Source organism: Leguminivora glycinivorella, chromosome 14 (assembly GCF_023078275.1).
Source record: "Leguminivora glycinivorella isolate SPB_JAAS2020 chromosome 14, LegGlyc_1.1, whole genome shotgun sequence".
Lineage (NCBI taxonomy): Eukaryota > Metazoa > Arthropoda > Insecta > Lepidoptera > Tortricidae > Leguminivora > Leguminivora glycinivorella.
Genome location: NC_062984.1, coordinates 15,942,909 through 15,963,468, shown reverse-complemented (window position 1 = coordinate 15,963,468; position 20,560 = coordinate 15,942,909). Strand labels below are relative to the sequence as shown.

General features: G+C 35.9%; 1 protein-coding gene across 2 annotated transcripts in view; it reads right to left on the bottom strand.

The window, feature by feature from the left end:
• Window positions 1–376: 376 nt before the first annotated feature.
• Window positions 377–20,560, bottom strand: part of LOC125233245 (WASH complex subunit 1-like) — a 66,343-nt gene continuing 46,159 nt past the window's right edge. For both annotated transcript variants that reach the window (XM_048139183.1, XM_048139182.1), the window contains exon 6: window positions 377–8,163. In XM_048139183.1, the coding sequence (XP_047995140.1) occupies window positions 7,984–8,163 (180 nt within the window). In that variant the 3' untranslated portion in view covers window positions 377–7,983. The remainder of the gene's footprint in view (window positions 8,164–20,560) is intronic.

The window sequence follows — 20,560 nt, the reverse complement described above, 5'->3', positions numbered from 1 at the left end:
TAAATTCAAACATTATATGACACTACAGGCAACGTATACGGTTTTAATAAAACAATTTTAACCGTGAACTAATTCTATATATAACTGGCATTATGTTTGTTTTATTCTTATTAAACATAGTAACTATGTATAGTAATTAGTAATTAACGCGTGTCCTTAATTAGCGTCAAGGAAAATTGACGTATAATAAACAAGTGAGCTACGCACTGCACTATCGTGCCTACTTTTTATCTTATTTTCAAATAACTTGTGAAACAAGCGTAATTTACAGCTTTTATTTAATAGTAATTCTATTCGATGATCGGGTTGCTCAAGTCATGAATGTTTTAACTTTTATCTTATTTCTTCTTTTCTTTTATATTATCTTTTATATTTCAGAGAAGTAAGACAAAATTACACGGAAGCAAACATGTGTAGGTATTAGGATTAAAGGATCTCCTTTGGCGGAAAAGCTTAGCTATTTATTTTACGTAACGCTTTAAATAAGTAACAATCGACTTTGTAGTATCCAAGCCCCAACCGCGCTCAGAATTCGGAATAAAGTCTCACGTTACTAATCCATGTTTCTGTTAACCCGCGCACAGCTATTCGTTGGAACGTAACTGTGCGCACGCGCCGCACCCGAATACAAATGCAGTCGGCTCCACTACCGTCCAGTGTAATGTTAGTACAAATCTGACCTCTAGCCCCGAGCTTATTATAGGTAATTTTAAGGCCAAACTATGCTAGGTACGAGTAAAGCAAAGGATTCTTAGGAACAAACAAAATAGTGAGGCAGAAAGGCACCGCCGGTGCGGATTTGACTAATACGCCTATAGACTAAGCCCATCACGTAAAAGGCCGGGATCTTTAAGCTAAGCCGTCACTAATTGGTAATTCAGGGAGGTTCTATAAGTTATTATAATAAGTCGGTTTAGTTGCTTATTTAGTGTACCAGTGTAGTACATCGATACATTCTTGTACGTAGAGTTCAAAATTGTGAGTAGTAATTTAACTGCTTTTGATAGAATTTGCGTAGCCAGGGTCGGCTAGTAGGCATCAAGAATGTATAATATAATATTCCAAGTAAAAAGCATGTGTGTAATTATTTGCCTAGATAAAATATACAAGCGGGCGTAATCTCAGACGAGAAAAAATTAATAACCTTTTCAAATCCATTAGGCCGAAAGAGAAAGAGATAATCCCTTCATCCATTACAATAATAGGAACATTCTCTGTATCCCCTCAAAGTTAAAAGGTTAATAATATATTAGACAAATTGAGTATCCCCCGCTTTTTGTAATTTATTAGAAATGGGCCTGTTTCGGGACCGCTTGTGGTGTTAAAATAACTTTTTTTTCTTAGTGGGGTGCCAGACGGGGTTGTGATTTGGTAAGCACGTGTGGACAAGCCTTTGCACATGTTTCAATCGTGAAATTAGTTTTTATTTGGTCCTATTCCTCTGGCACGAATTTTATAGACGAACGTTATTAGCATATGTGTTAGTCGCAAACGAAAGTACGAGTATGTATTACCATAAGATTTTAAATGAAAATATTTATAGCAATTGTACAATACAATTACTAAAATATGATTCTAGGTAAAGCTCAAGCTTGCATGAGAACTGCAATTAGTCTACCGGATTTCTACTTTACGAAAAAATACTATAAATATACAATAACATATAGTATCATCATCGTAATTAATTACTTTAGATACTATACTAACGGGAAAGCGCATAGCCGACATTCCACCTGTACGAACGTAGAGCAAATTACCACAATATATTAGAGAAAATACTCCGAACTACGTAGCGATGCTTTATTTGAAAACTGATTTAGTTCTCAAATTGTTTTCTATTACATAAATTCACGAGATATTTACTATATACGGATACCTATCCGATATACCAAGAGTAGGACAGTTGGTAATGTATAAGCATATCTACATAACATATTTGCGTAAATAATAATTAATAATAGGTAAGTATAGTTATTATTGTAAAATGTAATGTAAAATAGAATAGATTTCCTGTTTGACCATTAATCTGTGACCTGTGTTCGATTGCTACAGGAAAACACTTTTACATCTTACTGAAGTTTACTTTATCAACTGTAAAACAACGAATTTACCAATTAGGTACAATTACAGGTTATTAAACTCTTGTTTTACTCATATTCCAAGAAATCTTCACTATGAGAAGCTGGGGGCTACAAGCTAAACCTTATTTTAGGCACTCTTAAAAAATTCAGGATCATTGATGTTAAAATATGGAATTAACTTAATAAAAACAAACCAAACCATTATTTCGTTATTTCTGATCCTGCCTGGCAGATGGACCCATCGAATCCGTGAGGTTTTTAACCTGTACTTTTAAATTCTTAAGTAACTGTTACGTCGCCATATAAAGATGTGTACGATTTGCGTATTATATCTAACATCGATTTCTGAGAATCCCAGCAGGATGTAACTGTTATTGAACTGGTTTCCCTTGGATTCCGAAAAGCGGCACAGAGTCAGTTTTGGTCAAAAAAATAAAAATAAAATTTGCATAAATGGGTGGTCATATCCAAGCAATTAAAAGTTAATAGGATTATATTTATTTAAGTATCGCCAAATTGTAGAATAATGAAGTCGATTTTTGAGAGATAAAACGAATATTCGCCTATATAAAATAAAATTTATTTTATTACTTGCGAAAATGGGAAACATTACCTGAAGCAGAATAATTGGTAAAATAAGACTTTCCAATTATTATATGTCCTTTAATTGGGAATAAATAAGGAATCCGATGTAATGTTACAAATTTAGAAATAAATAAAAGGTTTCAACTTAAGACCGTGATCTACTTTGTAAATAGACGAAATAAACCTGCCTTTAATAATCAATTAAATAAATCTAGAGTAAAACATAATAAACATACAAGCAATGTAGCCGGCGTAATTTCAAGCTATGTACCAAGCCACCCCTATGTCTTTAAGAGTACCTACTTATATAAATCTCGGATAGGTACTACTAATACCTTAAAAGACTTCTTTGAATGATATGACCGATGATTATGATTCGCCATGACATGATTACTAATAATGTATACCTAGTATAGTTTTTTAGCTTTAAGTGATAATTGTATACCTACCCGAATTGGGTCACCGTTGTAACTTACTAATGTAACGAATTATACCCGTGTAACATGGTTGAACAATAAAGATCTATCTATCTATTACCACGGGTACTATTGTATACATATAGTACCACGAGTAATCAATCCATGATTTATATAAGTACTCTTAAAGAAACAGCGGTGTTCAGCCATAAACATAATTATACATAATGTACTTAGTCTAACTTCATTTTGTTATTGACACAAAGTAAAATATGTAAGTATACAGACATAATTATGACTGACAGTTAACTCATAAAGAAGCAAACCTATGTGTTTAACGATAACGATTCATTCACATCCAATCTTTTCATTCTTACAAAGAAAATATATATGCATTTAAAAACCAAATATGGTTCTTGTAATTTATATATAATACCTACATTTTGATATTTTTTTGTATAAAATGTGTTATATTTTACATTGGAATTAATAAAATAATGTTAGAATTAGTCGACCGGTAAAAATTGCGAACACAAAGTATGTTTTCGCGGCATAATCAATAAGCATATATAAATTATAATGAAGTCAACTTCTCAGATCTCCTCGTTAACCTTACTTGGAATTAGCGTAGGCACTTAAAACATTCACATTAACTATAATCGTGGACAAAATACGTATTCCGCTGTGTAATAAAATTTATAAACAAAAGACACGTATAAAACAGACTGCCAATCTTCCCACAGTAGCCTATTACTGGTTGCCAATGTTTACTGGGCCATAGAAACTAAAAGTCATTTGAATTACAAACCGATTAGCTCTGAATCTTGGAGTAATAGAAATTAGCGAGCCTAAAATGTGACCATTAGCAGCTGTTTCTGCATTCGATTTAGGGAAAACAAGGGACATATGAAAATCAAAGAACATAAGAGGCAAACAGTTTCCAACAAATACCTAAACGGTAAAACTTCGTCCACATCAAGTCTATCTTATTTACGCGTCTCTAACTAAATAAACCCCCGTTTTTGTATGTAATCACTAATCGTCCGGCGATAGTTCGCGTCCCTTCCCAGAATTAAAAAAGAGATAGCCCCTTAGTGAGAAATGTGATTATTCTAATACGGAGCCTTTTCCGATATCAGCTGGGATTTATGCGCGCGCGCAGCTTCGGGGAAGCTTGCACCATTATACTTGCATTAACGCGGGGAAAGGAGTAAACGAACGGAGCAGAGTCAACGAGTTAACACGAACGTGTTTCTGTCCAAGTCTTCTCGAAGGTATCACTTTATCGCTTGACGTATATATTATAAGATTTTGCTTGTATGAAATAAACTGCGAAGGAGTCCTTATGGCAAACCACAAAATCCACAAAGCTATTTTCAATTTTTTAAGTGGCAATTAGTAGTTATTGTAAATTTTAGTGTCGTCTTTATGTGCTCTGACCGTGAGTTTATAAATATACATATTTTAAAATTTGCCGGCAAAGATTATTTATTTTTGATCGTTTATCATGTACACGGGCGACAATTTTATAAGTCTAAGGGCTAGTTGCATCAACCACATTACAGTAAAATTTAACGAACGCTTTAACGGTGACAGACGATTTGATGTAACCGGCCCTAAAACGGCGATCCTGACCACGGATGGAATAATCTTGTACAGACTTACAGAGTAATATCACGTATTGTAAAGATAATGCTACCCGTTTTAAAAATGTTAAATTGCTCGTGTAAGTAGCTTCGTTAAACGAGCGCGGCTTTTCAAATCAAGAGTGAACAGGCATCTTCTGGGCGAGCTCACTCTATCGTAGGCCACGTCTTTGCCTTTGGCTAGTCTGTGGTCAAGAGTAAGCCCATTTATATATAAAAAAAAAGATGTCTCAAAAACGTTTGCATACAACTTTACTCTTATCCTTTCCTTACTCCTGCGTTATGGTGATGTGAAACTCGCGACGTTGGCACCTTTTATACGGGAAACCAGTTGTTCCCGATCGCTCTGATATTCCTGTATAAGTAGATCTCCGATAAACAGTTGGTACAAATCTCGTAGTCTCAATTTTTGCCCTGTTAGGAAAAGACAACGTACCCAGATAGGTATCTGTAAATAATATACGTTGCTTTGCCGTAACAGGACAGAACTGGTTTTGGTCTGGTTTACTATAGGTCTAAATGTTTTGACTTGACGTCTGTTTTTTTTTATAGAATTAGGTACCTAGTTCTTTTCGATGGAGTAATTGTATGCAATTCGACTCCTTTCATGGGGAAAATTGTTTCGAATCACAGCACAGGTCGTATTTTGTAGAACCCAAAGTTATAAATAATAATAGCAATAATAGCACCGTGATCCCTACACGCTTATTTTATAGGGTACGGTAAAAAAACTGGCAACCAACTGAGCGCGATAATGAGTTTTGGACATTATACTCGGGAGTTTATTTTAGTTAATACGTTTTTTACGGGTGGAAGTCTACTAAAAAATCTAAAAAAACGAACGCGCCAGAATATCCCTCCGCTTTAAATTTAGCTTTAAACCAAAACAAATACACGCTATCACTTGGAACGAGCACGCACGAGCGCGATGTTTGGTCAGTGACGCGTTCGTGAGTAAATAGACGTCACCGCTGCGGTGCACCGGTTCCAAATCTGGATCGTGACGGCTTCGATGATAACACAGGATCTTCTGATAGTTGCATATTGAATAGCTTTAAACGTCTACTTTCAAAACCGCGGAGTAATCGATAAACGAACAGTCAAGGAAATAGATTTTTATGCTTCGTACGCTATCATAGTGATAACCAATATTCCAGACGCTATGACCCTCATATTGTTATTTGAGATTGTGAATAGACCGGGACAGCAGTCCAATTTCTTGACCTTACAGATAATGATTCATTCATACTGGATAATGATTCATTCATTCATATTGGATCAACAATTTGTAAACAATAAAAGCGACAAAAACATCTTTAAACAATCCGAAGGTAACTGGAATTTGATACCTCAATTCTTGTCTTTATTAAACTATGTTTGGAAAACACGACGTATATCCCAGCGACCTTTATAGTTATAGTTTAAATAAATAAGTGAATTAGCTCATTACGTTACACATGTTTCTTAGTATATCGTCGTTAATACCCAATAAATCTCGCGTCAATTCATAAAATTATAGCCACTTCTAAGAATCCACTGAAGTGGATCGAAGCGCAAATAGATTTATAGTTTCAGTTAGTGTTCGTGTTAAAAAGAACGCGATGGAGAGTTGTCCTTTGAATATGTAACAAGTAATCAGGTGATTCAATTATGCAAGTCTATGATTGATTGTAATCTATACACGTCACGAGATTGATTTCTGCGTCATCCACGTGAATAAGCAAGGTTCGGCGGGTCTCAGATATATCCGAGAGAACGTGTGGCGTGTCAAATGCCTCAGTGATCTTCATTCATTACATACCTATGGTGTTAAAGATACTGGGGTCACGTTACGTTAGTAACTATGAGAATATACTAATCGTATGTATGCCGGCGGGAAAGCCCTATAAAGTAGGTAAATGAAGCCGACACATTAGCTAGTGGTTCGAAAAGTCGGGTATAGGTAGCGGGCAACTACGTAATGTCTGCGGAAATGAAATGTTTGCCGAAATGACGCGTGGCCTCGGGCCCGGGAGGTTTACGTAAATATACTCAAGAGTATTTCCAATTTTATTGTGTACAATATTTGCATATGACCGCTATTTTTCGCGAATTCCAAAGAAACACAGACTAAGCAGTTAAATTTGATTAAGTAAATATGTATCTTGTGTCAGATGTAATGTTAATGTTTGTCGGAGATTTAGATACCGTAAGAGGGGACGAAATATTGACTACCTACTTGTTTTATAGGTATATTTACTAAAATACCAATATCCATAAATACCATTTATTGGAGTTAATCCTGTATTCCTGTGTAAAATGTAAAGGGAGAATATTTGAATAGAATAATTCGATTTCTGTGAAAACAATAATATAAATTCAGGGTATTCGGTTTAAATCTTGCTTGATTAAATTTATGTCATTTATATTTTCGGTTAAAATACCCTAATTAATGCAAGTCCACAAAATCGAGCGTATTTAAACGTAAATATGTTGTACCAATAATGTTTCTACGAAAACACTGATTGATAAATACGTGACAGATTCTTTGGAATAATGATTTAATTGATTTAATGAGATTTAATTCAAGAACCGGAATGTTTAGAAATACGCAAACGCATCAAAACGCACGCAATTTGGGGGCGAACGTGTCAAAAAACTTTAAATGAACCACGCCGTATATAAAAGTTGGCGCCAGAGTCAGAGGCGCGGTGGTCTGTGAAAACATTGTCAGACTCTAATTTTAATTTTAGTGCGTATCTTAAGACAACTAACAATTTGAACACACATCCAGATAGTTATAGAGATATGACGCGGTTCATTTATATGTCTATTCCAGTGAGTGACATAAATTCTAATTAAATTAATGTTGATGGAACTGCTAAGGATCCCTAGTTGGTGCTACTCGTAGCCTAACATGATTTGACAACAGAACCATAAATATATCGTTCCACTCACGACCCCTGGACACCTGTTATCTTGACATTGACTCGAGGGTTTTCGACAACAGGTTTCCAAACAGCGTGTTCATGAGCCGTCCTAATGTTGTAGATAACTGGTCGTTGGTATTCATTGTCTTCTCTTACATTGGTCGCCTTGATGCTGTAACTATTGTTTTACTCCGCGTGTAACTGCTGGACATAGTGTACACTAGACGCCCCAATGTTGTACATAAGTATTGTAGGCCTTGCTCACTCCTGGCCTCATGTCTCCCATCGCTCGTCTCCCATTTGATGCTGTAACTATTGTCTTACTACCACTGACTCGTTGGTTGTGTTACTCCCACTCGTCGCCGCTGGAGGAGGCCTGCGGCGTGGACTCGCCTGGTTCGGGGATGACGCTGGCTAGCGTGTGCAGTACGGAGCCGCCGGACCGCTCGGCGCCGCTGATGCCGCGCCGGCGCATCGACAGCTTGGCGTGGAGATCCGCCATCAGATCGCCACCGGACGCTGAAGGCTGTAACAACATTAACTACTTAGATACTTTGTAAGTCTTTTTAATACATAAATATTATAAGGACATTGTCGCACAGATTGACTAAGCTCCACGGTAAGCTAAAGAAGGCTTGTGTTGTGGGTACGTAACTACGTACCTACTACCTATAGTTTATACTAAGTAAGTACATTAGGTCATGTAATTTCTCTACTGCGTAAAAGTAGTCTGAAAAAGATAGCTCTTTAGCGATAAGGCTGCCCGTAATTTGTGGTGTGTGGTGCTCCGATTCAAATGCAAAGTTTTTTTTTAAAGACCTCTACAATTTTTTTACAAAGTGGCAAGTTATTAGAGAAGTCTATTAAAGTATGTAATACTAATATGGGTATACATTAATAACTTTTTTATGTAAGTCATTTAAGTAATAACTTTACTAAGTAAAGAGAAATTATAGTTAGAGCGTAATAATCGATAACAACTAACAACTATAAGAAGAAGCAACTAATGAAATAAGTTCTGATAAGTACTAAAGCCATCACGATTTATTGGTAGTTAAACGTAAAGACGGGGCCAACCGGTCGAATCGGGGACTTTTTCCATTGCTTATAAATATTAGCTTTACTCAGAATCTGAAACTCGTTTAGAAAGCTCAAGATCCGAACATCAGATTACTGGGAATTATCGAAAACGGGCTATCGCCTAATAGATAATGGAGCTTATAGTAGGGACATTTAATTACGCCTCTTTATAGTGCAGCCAGAGATCATTGGCATGAGGTGACGTGATTTATTTTATTAGCGTCGCTGCTCGCTGCGTGGACGCAGTGAGATACAGTCAACAGAAACAGTATTTTATTTATGTTGAAATTATGAAATTGTTCGTAATCATAAAAATTGTATCTTTTAGTTGAGGACAGACAAGAAAGGGTCAAGTAGCCCTCCGTCCATCGAGATCTTAGCTACATAATAAATTAGAATGAATGACGCTTCAATACCTAAATAATGATTACACTGTGGGTACATTTGCATTTCTATAAAATGAAAATAAAAGGCGGTAAATAATATACACGGGGTTACCAGAACAGTATTTTTAGTATTTAGTACTGTACATACATTATATCGTCACTACTTTTAAAAAAACTTGTATCTTCGTCTGTCAATGAAAAGAAACTTGTAGTATGTATGGAATGCATATAGACTTACTGCGTTTTAACTTTGAGGAATAGCGTGAGATACGAGATTTTTTAAAAGTAGTGACGATATGTTTACTATGTATGTGCTGCCATATGTGACGCCTTGGACGATAAACGGCGCTCCGCTTATCAAGTCTAGAGTCGTAAAGTATTAATAAAGATGTTTATGATTCGTCTGTATGCATCCGACGCCTAAGGTTATCTGTAGTCTACACCGAATGCCGAAAACAAATGTATCTATTGAAATACATATCTATTGAAATAGTAGCATGAAAGGCCAAACGGTTATGACTGATATAAAAATCTAAGACTGAATGAGATGATGGGCTGGGATGGTATATTTATTTATCATCATTATCTTGCCCTTATCCCAGTCACTTGGGATCGGCGCAGCATGTCTTCCTCTTCCAAACATCTCTATCACTCGTGATCTCATCTCATCATTAACTTGTTTTAGTTCCGTATCTCACACAGTCCATCTACCTCTTCTTCAGTTTTCCTCTCCCGTTACTTCCACCACCTTCCACATTCATTCGTAATATCTTTCTCGTCACATTGATATAGTTTTGTAATTCTTGCATGCTCAAGTGTGAGTAGAGATTGTGATTACGGTGCTGATAAGATAAAATAAAGCTGACAAAGTTATGGCAATACGCATAATATGTATATTGCCATAAGTGCCATAATACAATATACGTTATAGAAGTGGAAATGAAAATTGGGTTTAATCAGGAAAAAGTATCCAGTTTATTAGGTACTCCAAACCTTACCAAAATACCAAACCTAATCTTACTACCTTACCAAAATATACTTGTTCTGTAGGTACTTGCATTTTATGGTAAGTAACTGGTTATGATTCCATAGTCCGATTTATAAATTAAAAACATTAAACTTGCAAATGAAAATATATGTATGTGGCACTTTGAGGCATCATGCGACACGCTATATGTTGTCAGAACCGCTTTGTGTTCCATTAAATTATTCACATGTTAATTAAGCAAATTGATCGCCCTTGACAAGGTCACGCCTGTGTTTATGGCGGTCTAAAGAGGATTTGTAGGTACATAAGGACTGTATCGTTAAGTATAAGGACAAAACAAACCTCGTCTAAATGTTGACATGTGCATAATTTTGTATTATTATGTTCCGAGAGTATGATCTTAAGGTATTGATAAGTACTATTTGATATAAGAAGGTCTGATATTTTTTTTATTTTAGGGACTTTATGGTACTTTCATTAAGGTCTAGCAAATAAATTTCGGACAACCCCTATCTGGCTTAATTTGAGAATATTTCAATGACTCTTTGTACGATTTCAACAAGCAAAGGTTAATAAGCTGCCAAAATATATTCTTTAAGAGTCCTCTTCATGGTTTTTCCAATTGGGTACTTGTAGAATAAATGCGGCGAATTTATATAATTTAAAAAAACGCAATTTTGAGCAACGTTCCAGATTGCCGTAAATTTTTGATGCTAGCAGGATGAGAGAAACAAATAAAAAAATTAGCCATAGGCCAAAGTCTAATTGACATTCATGGTGTTTGAACAGTGCTTAAACCAGATCGATATAAACAATGTATGATAGTCAAATTCGACATCAAAGTCGGAGTTAGAGTAAGCACCATGCCACATTCTCTAAATGGCCGCCATACACAGATCCTGAACTATATTTTTTTTAAATAACAGTGGCTAGACTATGTCCAGATATTCTGCTTTGTGGATCATGTGTTGTTGAGGTTCGCACCATACAATTTTTTTTCGCAATCGTATCGTCTTTTACGCACTTTGTGAATTTTCTAGTAGCATTTGTCCGGAATCGTAATTGGTACTCGGGAGGATTAAGTCAATACTGTCTAAACCATATGCTTTACGTCGAGTTTCTAGGACAAAATGTGTACCTTATTATGTGCCTTATTAAGCCCATGGCTTGTTATAAGAAAAAAATATAATAGCAAATAAATACGGCTACTCAAAGTTGTCTTCATACTTAACGATACAGTCTTTACAATACCTACATACTTTGTAGTTGAAAATATGGTCACTTATTAGTGTCCTTTTGCTGTGTTTTCCAATATTCATCAGTTGCTGCAACTACTTAGGTAACCGTAGTGTGTGATGCGCAAGTTTAAATATATGGTAACTATTTAAGTGGACTGATGTAGACTGCAGAGTAAATTTAGCTTTTGCCTTATTGCATAAATAACAGATACTTATAAGTTTTTTTACCAGCTTTAACAGGATGGAAGAGAAAATGTCAGGGAAGAGCACTATATGGATCGTGGAACATCTTTGAATTAGTTTATCTGTTTGAATACTCTTCAGACATAAGTTACTAATATTATAAATGGGAAAGTGTGTGTGTCTGTTTGTTTGTCCGTCTTTCACGGTAAAATGGATCGACAAATTGACGTGATTTTTTAAGTGGAGATAGTTGAAGGGATGGAGAGTGACATAGGCTACTTTTGTCTCTAACTCCCCACTTCCCTAAAACGGGGAGGAGGGGGGAGTTTGTATGGAGCATTCCGCAATTTTCAAATTTAAAGCGAGCGAAGCCGCGGGCAAAAGCTTATATTTAGATCCATACAAGCTACCAAAACGTATGTGTGCAAAACTCGAATGAACAGGCACCCGTGCAAAATGCGCTTTTGTGTGCCTATATTATCACTTGTCAGCCTATTATCCCATCAGAGCCGGATGACCAAGTCATTTCATGTCATTTGCCGTCTCAAGCACCCTCTAGCTGCCAATGAACGCTTCCTTCTCGGTTCCTCTTGTATGGAGCTTAAGATAAACGCGAGTTTATTTAAAGTAGCCGTAGGTAATGAAATGGCCATGTACTTTAACCATAGTCATATATTTACATCAGGATAAATGAGGATATAAACTTCGGCGTCTAAAGTAAGTACCTTAACAGTTTTAACTACTTAGTTTACTGGCAGCCGGGCCAGCCGGCCATACTATCTGACTATTAAAATGAAGCTAGTCTGTTTTAATGGTTGACGTTACAATCGGCATTGAGAGAAGCCAGTGCTAAAGACATTCCTTTTATGCCTGATAGTACAATCGCCATAGAAATTATCCTAGGCTATAAATATTTAAATCCGATGGCAGAAACTCCGGCAATAGAGGAAAAGTTTATTAAAGCAACGTATAGTCAATCCAAGCCTAGTATAGACATTAGAATAGATGTCATAGTTCTTTCTGATGAGCTATTTTACTCATTGATAAAATAACGATTTTGCATTTGACCCAAAACCTACTAAAAGCTAAGTTATGCTATGAAGACACTTATCCAAAGTACCTTGCGAGTAAGCGTTGCTTAATTTTGACACATAGATTTCAGATTGAAGGAATCGTCACCTCAACGCAATGTCAAATATTTCATATTGCGATGTACGGAGCAGCAACATAAAAACAGCCTTTTGTTAACGCGGATATTTTTAACAGAATATTTACGCAGAAACATGTACATGTAAAGCATGATAAGATATAATATCGGTCAAAAACACACTCGATAAAAAATGCTGGCTACGGCTCCATACGAGACCTTTAATTAGACACGCTTTTGATATTTATACAAATGCACTCCTTATTTGCGTGCGACAAGGTTGAATATAGGAGTAAAGTAGTGTAAGTCGGTTAGAGAATAAGATTGATTCGTGACAGTACGGGATTAGACACGGTTGTGGCGAGCTTTAGTCGGTGCGCCACGTGAACAGCTATGGAATTCCATCCTTTTTTATTGACGCCAAATGTGCGAAGAACAATAATGTGTGTAGAGGAAAATAGACGAAAGCGGTCTACGCTCTGTGTGGCCACCCAAATACCTGACTACGATTTTCGACCATTTTTGACTATTGGAACAACCAAGCATTTTAAGCTTGAGGAGCTTATTACATATTGATTGCATAAACAGTTTTGGTACCGGTAGCCTAAAATACATTTTTTCTAATGTGTACAGATAAATGACAAATACGCAAAATAGAGAAATTTAAGTAGATAGGAAAGGTAGCTTTCCTTTATATTAGCGTCGGAAAATATTAAAATGTTACAAGTTACAAGTTCATGGCCAAAGATAATATTATCCATACTAATATTATAAATGGGAAAGTGTGTGTGTGTCTGTTTGTTTGTCCGTCCTTCACGGCAAAACGGAGCGACGAATTGTTGTGATTTTTTAAGTGGAGATAGTTGAAGAGATGGAGCGTGACATAGGCTACTTTTTGTCTCTTTCTAACGCGAGCGAAGCCGCGGGCAAAAGCTAGTGTATTATATGTTTATACAATTTAGAGCTGGCCTTCAACATAGATCAACAGAGCAGGCATTGCCCCTCTCAAATTGAGTAATTCGGCCTAATCATACGTGTAATCCAATCGAATAATTCCAAGAACTATTCTGTCTTGCCAAATTGTGTTATATCTTGTGACCTGAAACAGTGTCAAGATATATTTCAAACACTGAAAATATAAAATCTTATATATTGAAGTTTATCTATTTCGAATGGAGAGAATGTCCTTGAAGTAGGTAGGTAAATTTACATGTGAATCGTGAGAAGTTTTTGTTTTAAACAGGGGACTTTATATTTAGTTTTCTTCTTAAAAAAATTGGTTCTCGATACGGCGCTTTTGCCGCAGCTACTAACAATAGATATTTGTTATACAAGGGGGCAAAGTTGTATTTTAACGCCGAGTGTGGAATTGAAAAACGAGCAAGTGAAAGGATTCCATAGTTGAACCACGAGCGAAGCGAGTGGTTCGAGAATAGAATCCTGAACTTGCGAGTTTTTTAACACACGAGAAGTAAAATACATTTGCACCCGAGTGTAACACAAAACTTTTCCCCTCACTATGGCGAGGAAACTACAACGCAAAAAATGCGTTTATCACTGCTTCCAGTAGTTCCATAGCTGGTAAATCATCTTTATTTCTAGATTCACCTACTTTTATCAATTTTAAAGCAGTTAATTTGACTCTATTCAAGGTCAAATTACTTTACCCACTAGTGGCTAAAATGCGTTTTTACCCGCTGGTATTAAAGGACAAAACACGTGTTTCCGAGCTAGTGAGGGGAAAACAGTTTGTACAATACAAGAACAATAATGAGTCATGATCGACTACAATTTGACTGTTATCCCCGTCCCCGGCACGAGATCCTGGAACGGACGGCTTCCGTAGAAAAGCAACAAAGAACAGTTCCATGGATGTTACGAGATACCCACCCACTAAATTGTGTACAAATAAAAATGGTCAGTATTCGTGTCGATAGAAGTAAATTATTGTATCGTTTATGATCCAAAATACTATTGAACATCTAGGTGATATAGAGTTCCTAGATTGCAATTTACCTCTAGAACTAAGTCTCAGTAAAAGCAGAACGAGATGGCATTTATAAATTTTATAACACTCGTAAAATAAATTTATGAGAAAATTTATAGCGGGGAAAATCATTATTTCATTATACTTACACCTGTAAATCATGCCATTTGAATTCGAAGTGACTTCAATAAGATAAGATAAGATAAGATATTATTCATAAATATGTGTACATTTACAACCTAAATAACCTAAACTGGAAGCCTCACATTGAACATGTGTGCGATAAGCTACGATCACTGCGTTGTAAATTGAACATACTTAAGTATAAACTTCCATTTAACATACTAAGATTACTATATCTGTCCCTGGCAGACTCGGTAATAAGCTATGGGCTAAGTAGTTATGGACGTACATATAAGACATACATAGATAACATTTACAAACTACAGCTTAGCATACTTAAAACTATCCTTCCAAAATACCTACATAAATTTGAAAATGAAAGTGATATCTTTAAACACTGTAAAGTAATGTCTGTCTTTGATAAAATAAACATGTCTATAGCACTTGACGAATTTGACAAAATAAAATTACTGGAGAGAAAAATTAGACATAAACAATTACGTAACACTGTAGTTCAACCTAGATATATTCTACCAAGGTTCGTAAACGTGTATGGCAAAAGGACATGGCAATATATGCTACCTAATATTCTGAATAATCTTCCTGAAGATATATATTTAAATAGCCTAGGGAATAAACATAGTTGTAAAAACGCGTTTAAGAAATTTTATATTAAATAACAGGCGTGTGAGGACAGGTGTTACCACCTGCCATATGCTTGTTAAGTACCTAGATATCTTACTTTATTGAAATTGTAATACGTAGGTACCTACATCTTATTTATTATTTAACAAATGCACCACATATAGAAACTCTAAGCATAAAACTTAATAGTTGACCTAATCCTAGAATAAGCAGTTGGGGCATTGTACCAATTACTTACTCGCCGTAACCTATAATATGAAGGTACCTACTAATTGTCTGTGCAGTTGAGCTGAGTGATGCATTTGCACCACGCATAAACTTCTTACAAGTTTCTGTGGCGCATCTTAGTTCTTAAGATTTTTGTAATTTTCTATATGATATAAATAAATTAAAAAAAAAAAAAAAAATTTCTTCACCTTCACTCGTTGCAATAAGGTGAAAAAATGTACACATACCATTAAATCGATGACACATACTTATGAACTCGACTGTACAGTAAACAGGGTACATTTTATACATTCCAAGCATAATGGCTTTTTCTAGACAACGTCTGGACAAATGGGTCTCGTCGGCGTCTTTTAGTCATAAACAAAAGAATTACCAAACCATCCTCTTGGCAGGCTTTCAAGTAATTATGTCTATGACTATATTAATAGGTATACGACGGGATAAAGTTTATAGTTTTTCTGATCGCAAAAATGATATAAAGTATAAATATGAAATACATGGACTAGATATTTTTAAATTATAGGGAAAATGGAAAAATTCACACCTCCGGCAGGACTCGAACCTGCGACCTACCTTTCGTTTCTGCATGATAAAAATCAAACAAGGACCTAGACATCACCAGACTTCAGAAAGCATTAATGATTTTATGTTATGAACTGATTACACAATCAGTCATAAAATTATCTTCAGATAGTTTTCTAGCGAATTCTTAATGTCTCTGACAAATAAATAAGGAAAACGCTCGCAAATTATACATACAACGACTACTTTTGTTGTTTATGATGAACCATTAGGGATCATCCATAAATTACGTCACACGTTAAGGTGGAGGGAGGGGGTCGGCGAAGTGTGACAATGTGTGACATGGGGGTGGGAGGGGTCCTAAAGTTCGTGACGTCACATTTCAAAATCTATCATAATCTAAGGGTAAAAACCTCATAAGCATATACAGGCTGAAATCTGGGTCGTGATCCAAACCTATTGGTCCTAAGTCGGTAATTAATTGTGAGTTTACGTATAAAGTCCGTTTTTAATTAATTTCAGCTATTTATTAATTAAACAACATTTTCCATACCCCAGTTTTAAACTTAAATTGTGGTCACCTTACAATTCATAATGAAACCTCTTTAACGAACAACTGATTAGATGAAAAATAAATGTCAACCATCACTGTTATGACAAAGTCAAAACATTGAAATCAATAAAATTATTAAAAGATCAGAAATTGAGCAGTAAAAATGCCTGCGGCATATCCGTTTTCCAACATTGAGCGGTCGGACATGGTAAGGTTTTATTACCAAACAAATCGTGCGACGACTGCTCGAGATTTATTTCACCAACGCTATCCTGATTTGCCCACCCCAAGCCGGAGATTGATTTCCACAATGGTTCAAAATCTGCGGAATTATGGACAATTTACTGTGCCGAATCATGCCCAAGCAAGAGGCGGTGACAGGCCACGACAACGACGATATGCGGACAACCTTGACGAACAAATTTTAAGGTACTTCAATCAGGATCCGCGAAGAAGCACTCGGCAAGCCGCTAGACGATTTAACGTAAGTCAATACTTTGTGTGGCGTCTTCTCAACGCAACCGGGTTGCACCCATTCGGCAGCAAATTGTTGCCGCATTTGAAAATGTGAAAATGAATCGGTTCGCTCTTGGCAGATTCAAAGATAACCTTAGGCGACGAGCAGACTTGTGCCGTCAGCAAGGCGGGTCACACTTCGAACAGCTCCTGAAGTATGTTTAAGCTACGTGTTGTAATGTTTCTGACCGGTGATTGTTTTTTATTTAAACACTTGTGTAGTGTCCCGGTGATTGTTATTATTTTAATAAATCATTTAAATATTTTCGAACTTTTTAATTGACTTTAATACTAAACGTAAACTAAAAGATCAGTGTTTCAAAGTAAAAGATCACTTTTTATAAATCTTAGGTAATCTACCACTTTGTTCTTTCCTAGATGGTTGTCTTGTTAAGTGCGTAGGGTGACCATGATACTAAAGTAGAAAATTATGTTGTATTTTTTTTTGTACTAGCGGAAAATTTATTGATTTAGGCACTCTAATCTGCAGCGTTGCATTCCTAATTAAGTAGCAAGTCTTGTTTTAGTTTGGTGCTACACGGCCCCGATGTCACCCTGTATACAAAATTACAAATAGGTACAGGAAGTTCGTCAACCGGATGAAAAGCCGAAAGTAGGCGATAGTCTAGGCCGTTTAGAACATTCTTTAGCTATAAATGTCTTAGACAAAATTTGGTTCGTCGTTTTTTTTTTAATTTTTTTGGTGAAAACTCCAAAATCGATAAGCATACTCTTGTTACTGTATTAAGTTGTTTTGGTTTTATTTCGTAATATTGTAAAATGTCTATCGTATACGTATACCATAAAATAAATTTTAAATATATGTGTCTAAAGAAAAATAAATTACAGTGATTTAAAAATTAAATAACATAAAAAAAATGACTGGAATGATTACTTGGGTCGATAAATAAACTAAAATTTGTCTAAGCTACCATATAGCTAAAAAATGATCTAAATGGACTAGACCTATTTTCGGCTTCGCATCTTGTTATAAAATATACCAATGGTTTTGCAGGGGTTTCAAAGCACGTAGGTTATATAAATTTGTCACACACACACACACTAACAGGTGGAAAATATTAACTGCAAAACATCAAACAATTTAGCTTGATTAATTTTTTTAACATTTAAGAGTCAAAATCATCATTTAAACGTTTATTCTACTAGCCAAACCCGTGGACATCAAGTTAAAATGACTATGAAATTACTTTGCACTCTTGTAGATAAAATGAAACTTTGTCATTCGTTTTTTGAAGTACAGGTCGATTCACGAAAGCTGGCACGAATGAAATGAACGAAACTTTGATTGTGTGAGTGACACCTGTATTGGTATACAGTCGTAACTGTCAAGAGCCACCATTTTATTGGTTAATCTGTCACACACATGCATATTTTCATTCAAACATTCGTTCCATTCGTGCCAGCTCTTGTGAATTGAGCTATATCAAGAGAGCTTTTCCCTGTTGGTGTGGTAAAGAATAATTCAAGCACATAAATGGAAATAAGATTGATTTCTAACAGCTGTTTTCATTTAATAATTGCTACGTGTAAATATGTGACGTCACACCAGGGAGGGGGAGTCTAACAAATGTGACCAGCTGTGACAATGGGGGAGGGAGGGGTCAAAAATCATGATTTTTAGTGTGACGTAATTTATGGATGATCCCTTATGTGTAATGGGCACCCTTGATGCAGTGAAATTCAAACAAGCCTGCCTCTGCATACGCTAACTTCATTATTGATCTTGTATTTTCATATTCCCAACTACGTATATAAATTACTTATAGTATATGTCTTGTCTATTGAATACTAGCTAGTCATAAAATAGAACTATGAAGAAGCGCTAACTAGTATTACTAGTATAATAATTTTTTTTATGTTGGTTTTATGGCATCTTTGAACTTACGTTATGACAATATTACATCCTGCCATTTACAAAAACTATGTAAGCCAATTATACAACAATGTAACATCAATTTTGAACAGAATTTCTAATTATAATAACTAGACACAAACAAGGAAAATGCCTAATAAACTACTTTGTTTACGAAAGGAACGCCTCTGAACACAACGTCCTAAGCGACTAAGACAATTCCACTAACATAACCTCTTTTGAATTACAAGCAAATAGCGTCTATCCACGTGGGCAGTTTGCACAGACGACGTCATATATATGTTTACACTTTTCCACCTTATTCTACCGCAATACGGCGAGTAATGATTAGATATTTTTGACTCGAATTGTACAATGGGAAATGCTGATACCATTTATCATTGTTACGTTATCAAGGGCCATTATTGCCCTTCTTAGAAGCGGTCAATTATCGCAATTTCCTCGGAGCATGTAATTATATACACTTGAGGTAGGAGATGCGCGATAAGTGTTGTAGGAACTATTGCCAGGTTCAAGCTGCCCCGCCTCTGATCCCGTCAATGTCGGATGAGCTAGACCGATTGATGGACGTAGGGACCATCTTTAATGATTTATGGCGCCTGAGACCTGAATCATAGTAGAAAGCAGTTCACGTCGCAGGCAGTACGATATCGTATCGTTTTATATAAAATGCAAGACTGAAGGAACTTTGATCATCCGGACCCCAGACCACTACTACTACTATATTCTTCTTTAGCATTTCAATGCATATCCATCGTGAGTATTATATTCTTTGCATCCATCCTTTCGGATTTCTTATTTCTCACGCAACGCCACAACAACTATTTGAGAAGACCAAACCAACAGTCTGAGTCTTCGACTCTCTGAATCTTTTCACTAAAGCATTTAGATCGGTATTTGAATGAGCACTTTGTTCAATATCCTTAAGCTTAATACAAATCTAACATCTGCCTCATCAGGGTTCAAAGCAGGTAAGGAATCGTTATCACTCGGACGTTAATCTGGTATTTAGCACTAATAGTTTCCGGACCATTAGGTTCATCTATTAAATGTGTGTCAGCGACCCGTCGGGGTTGTGAGTTTTTTGCTGACAGGTACCTGGGGTCAGGTAAATACGACATTGGCCCATTTTGGACTTGCGTAATCTTTATTTGTCGTTTATTGTGCAACTACAAAATATTGTGCAATGTATGGGGTGAGCGCCATAGAAATTGATTTTCTATACCTAACAATAAAATTCGGCAAATATCTTTTGAAAGAAGACAAGTGAGGTTGCCGAGCTTTTTGTTAGATAAAGCCATGACGTAGATACTATATCATATTTATTATGAAGAATCACAAACATAGTGGTGCAAAGAAAAAACACGCTCAAAAGCGTAGAAAACCAAATTAATTTATACGGTACGAAGCGTCGCACGTCTGCGAGAAGTCGG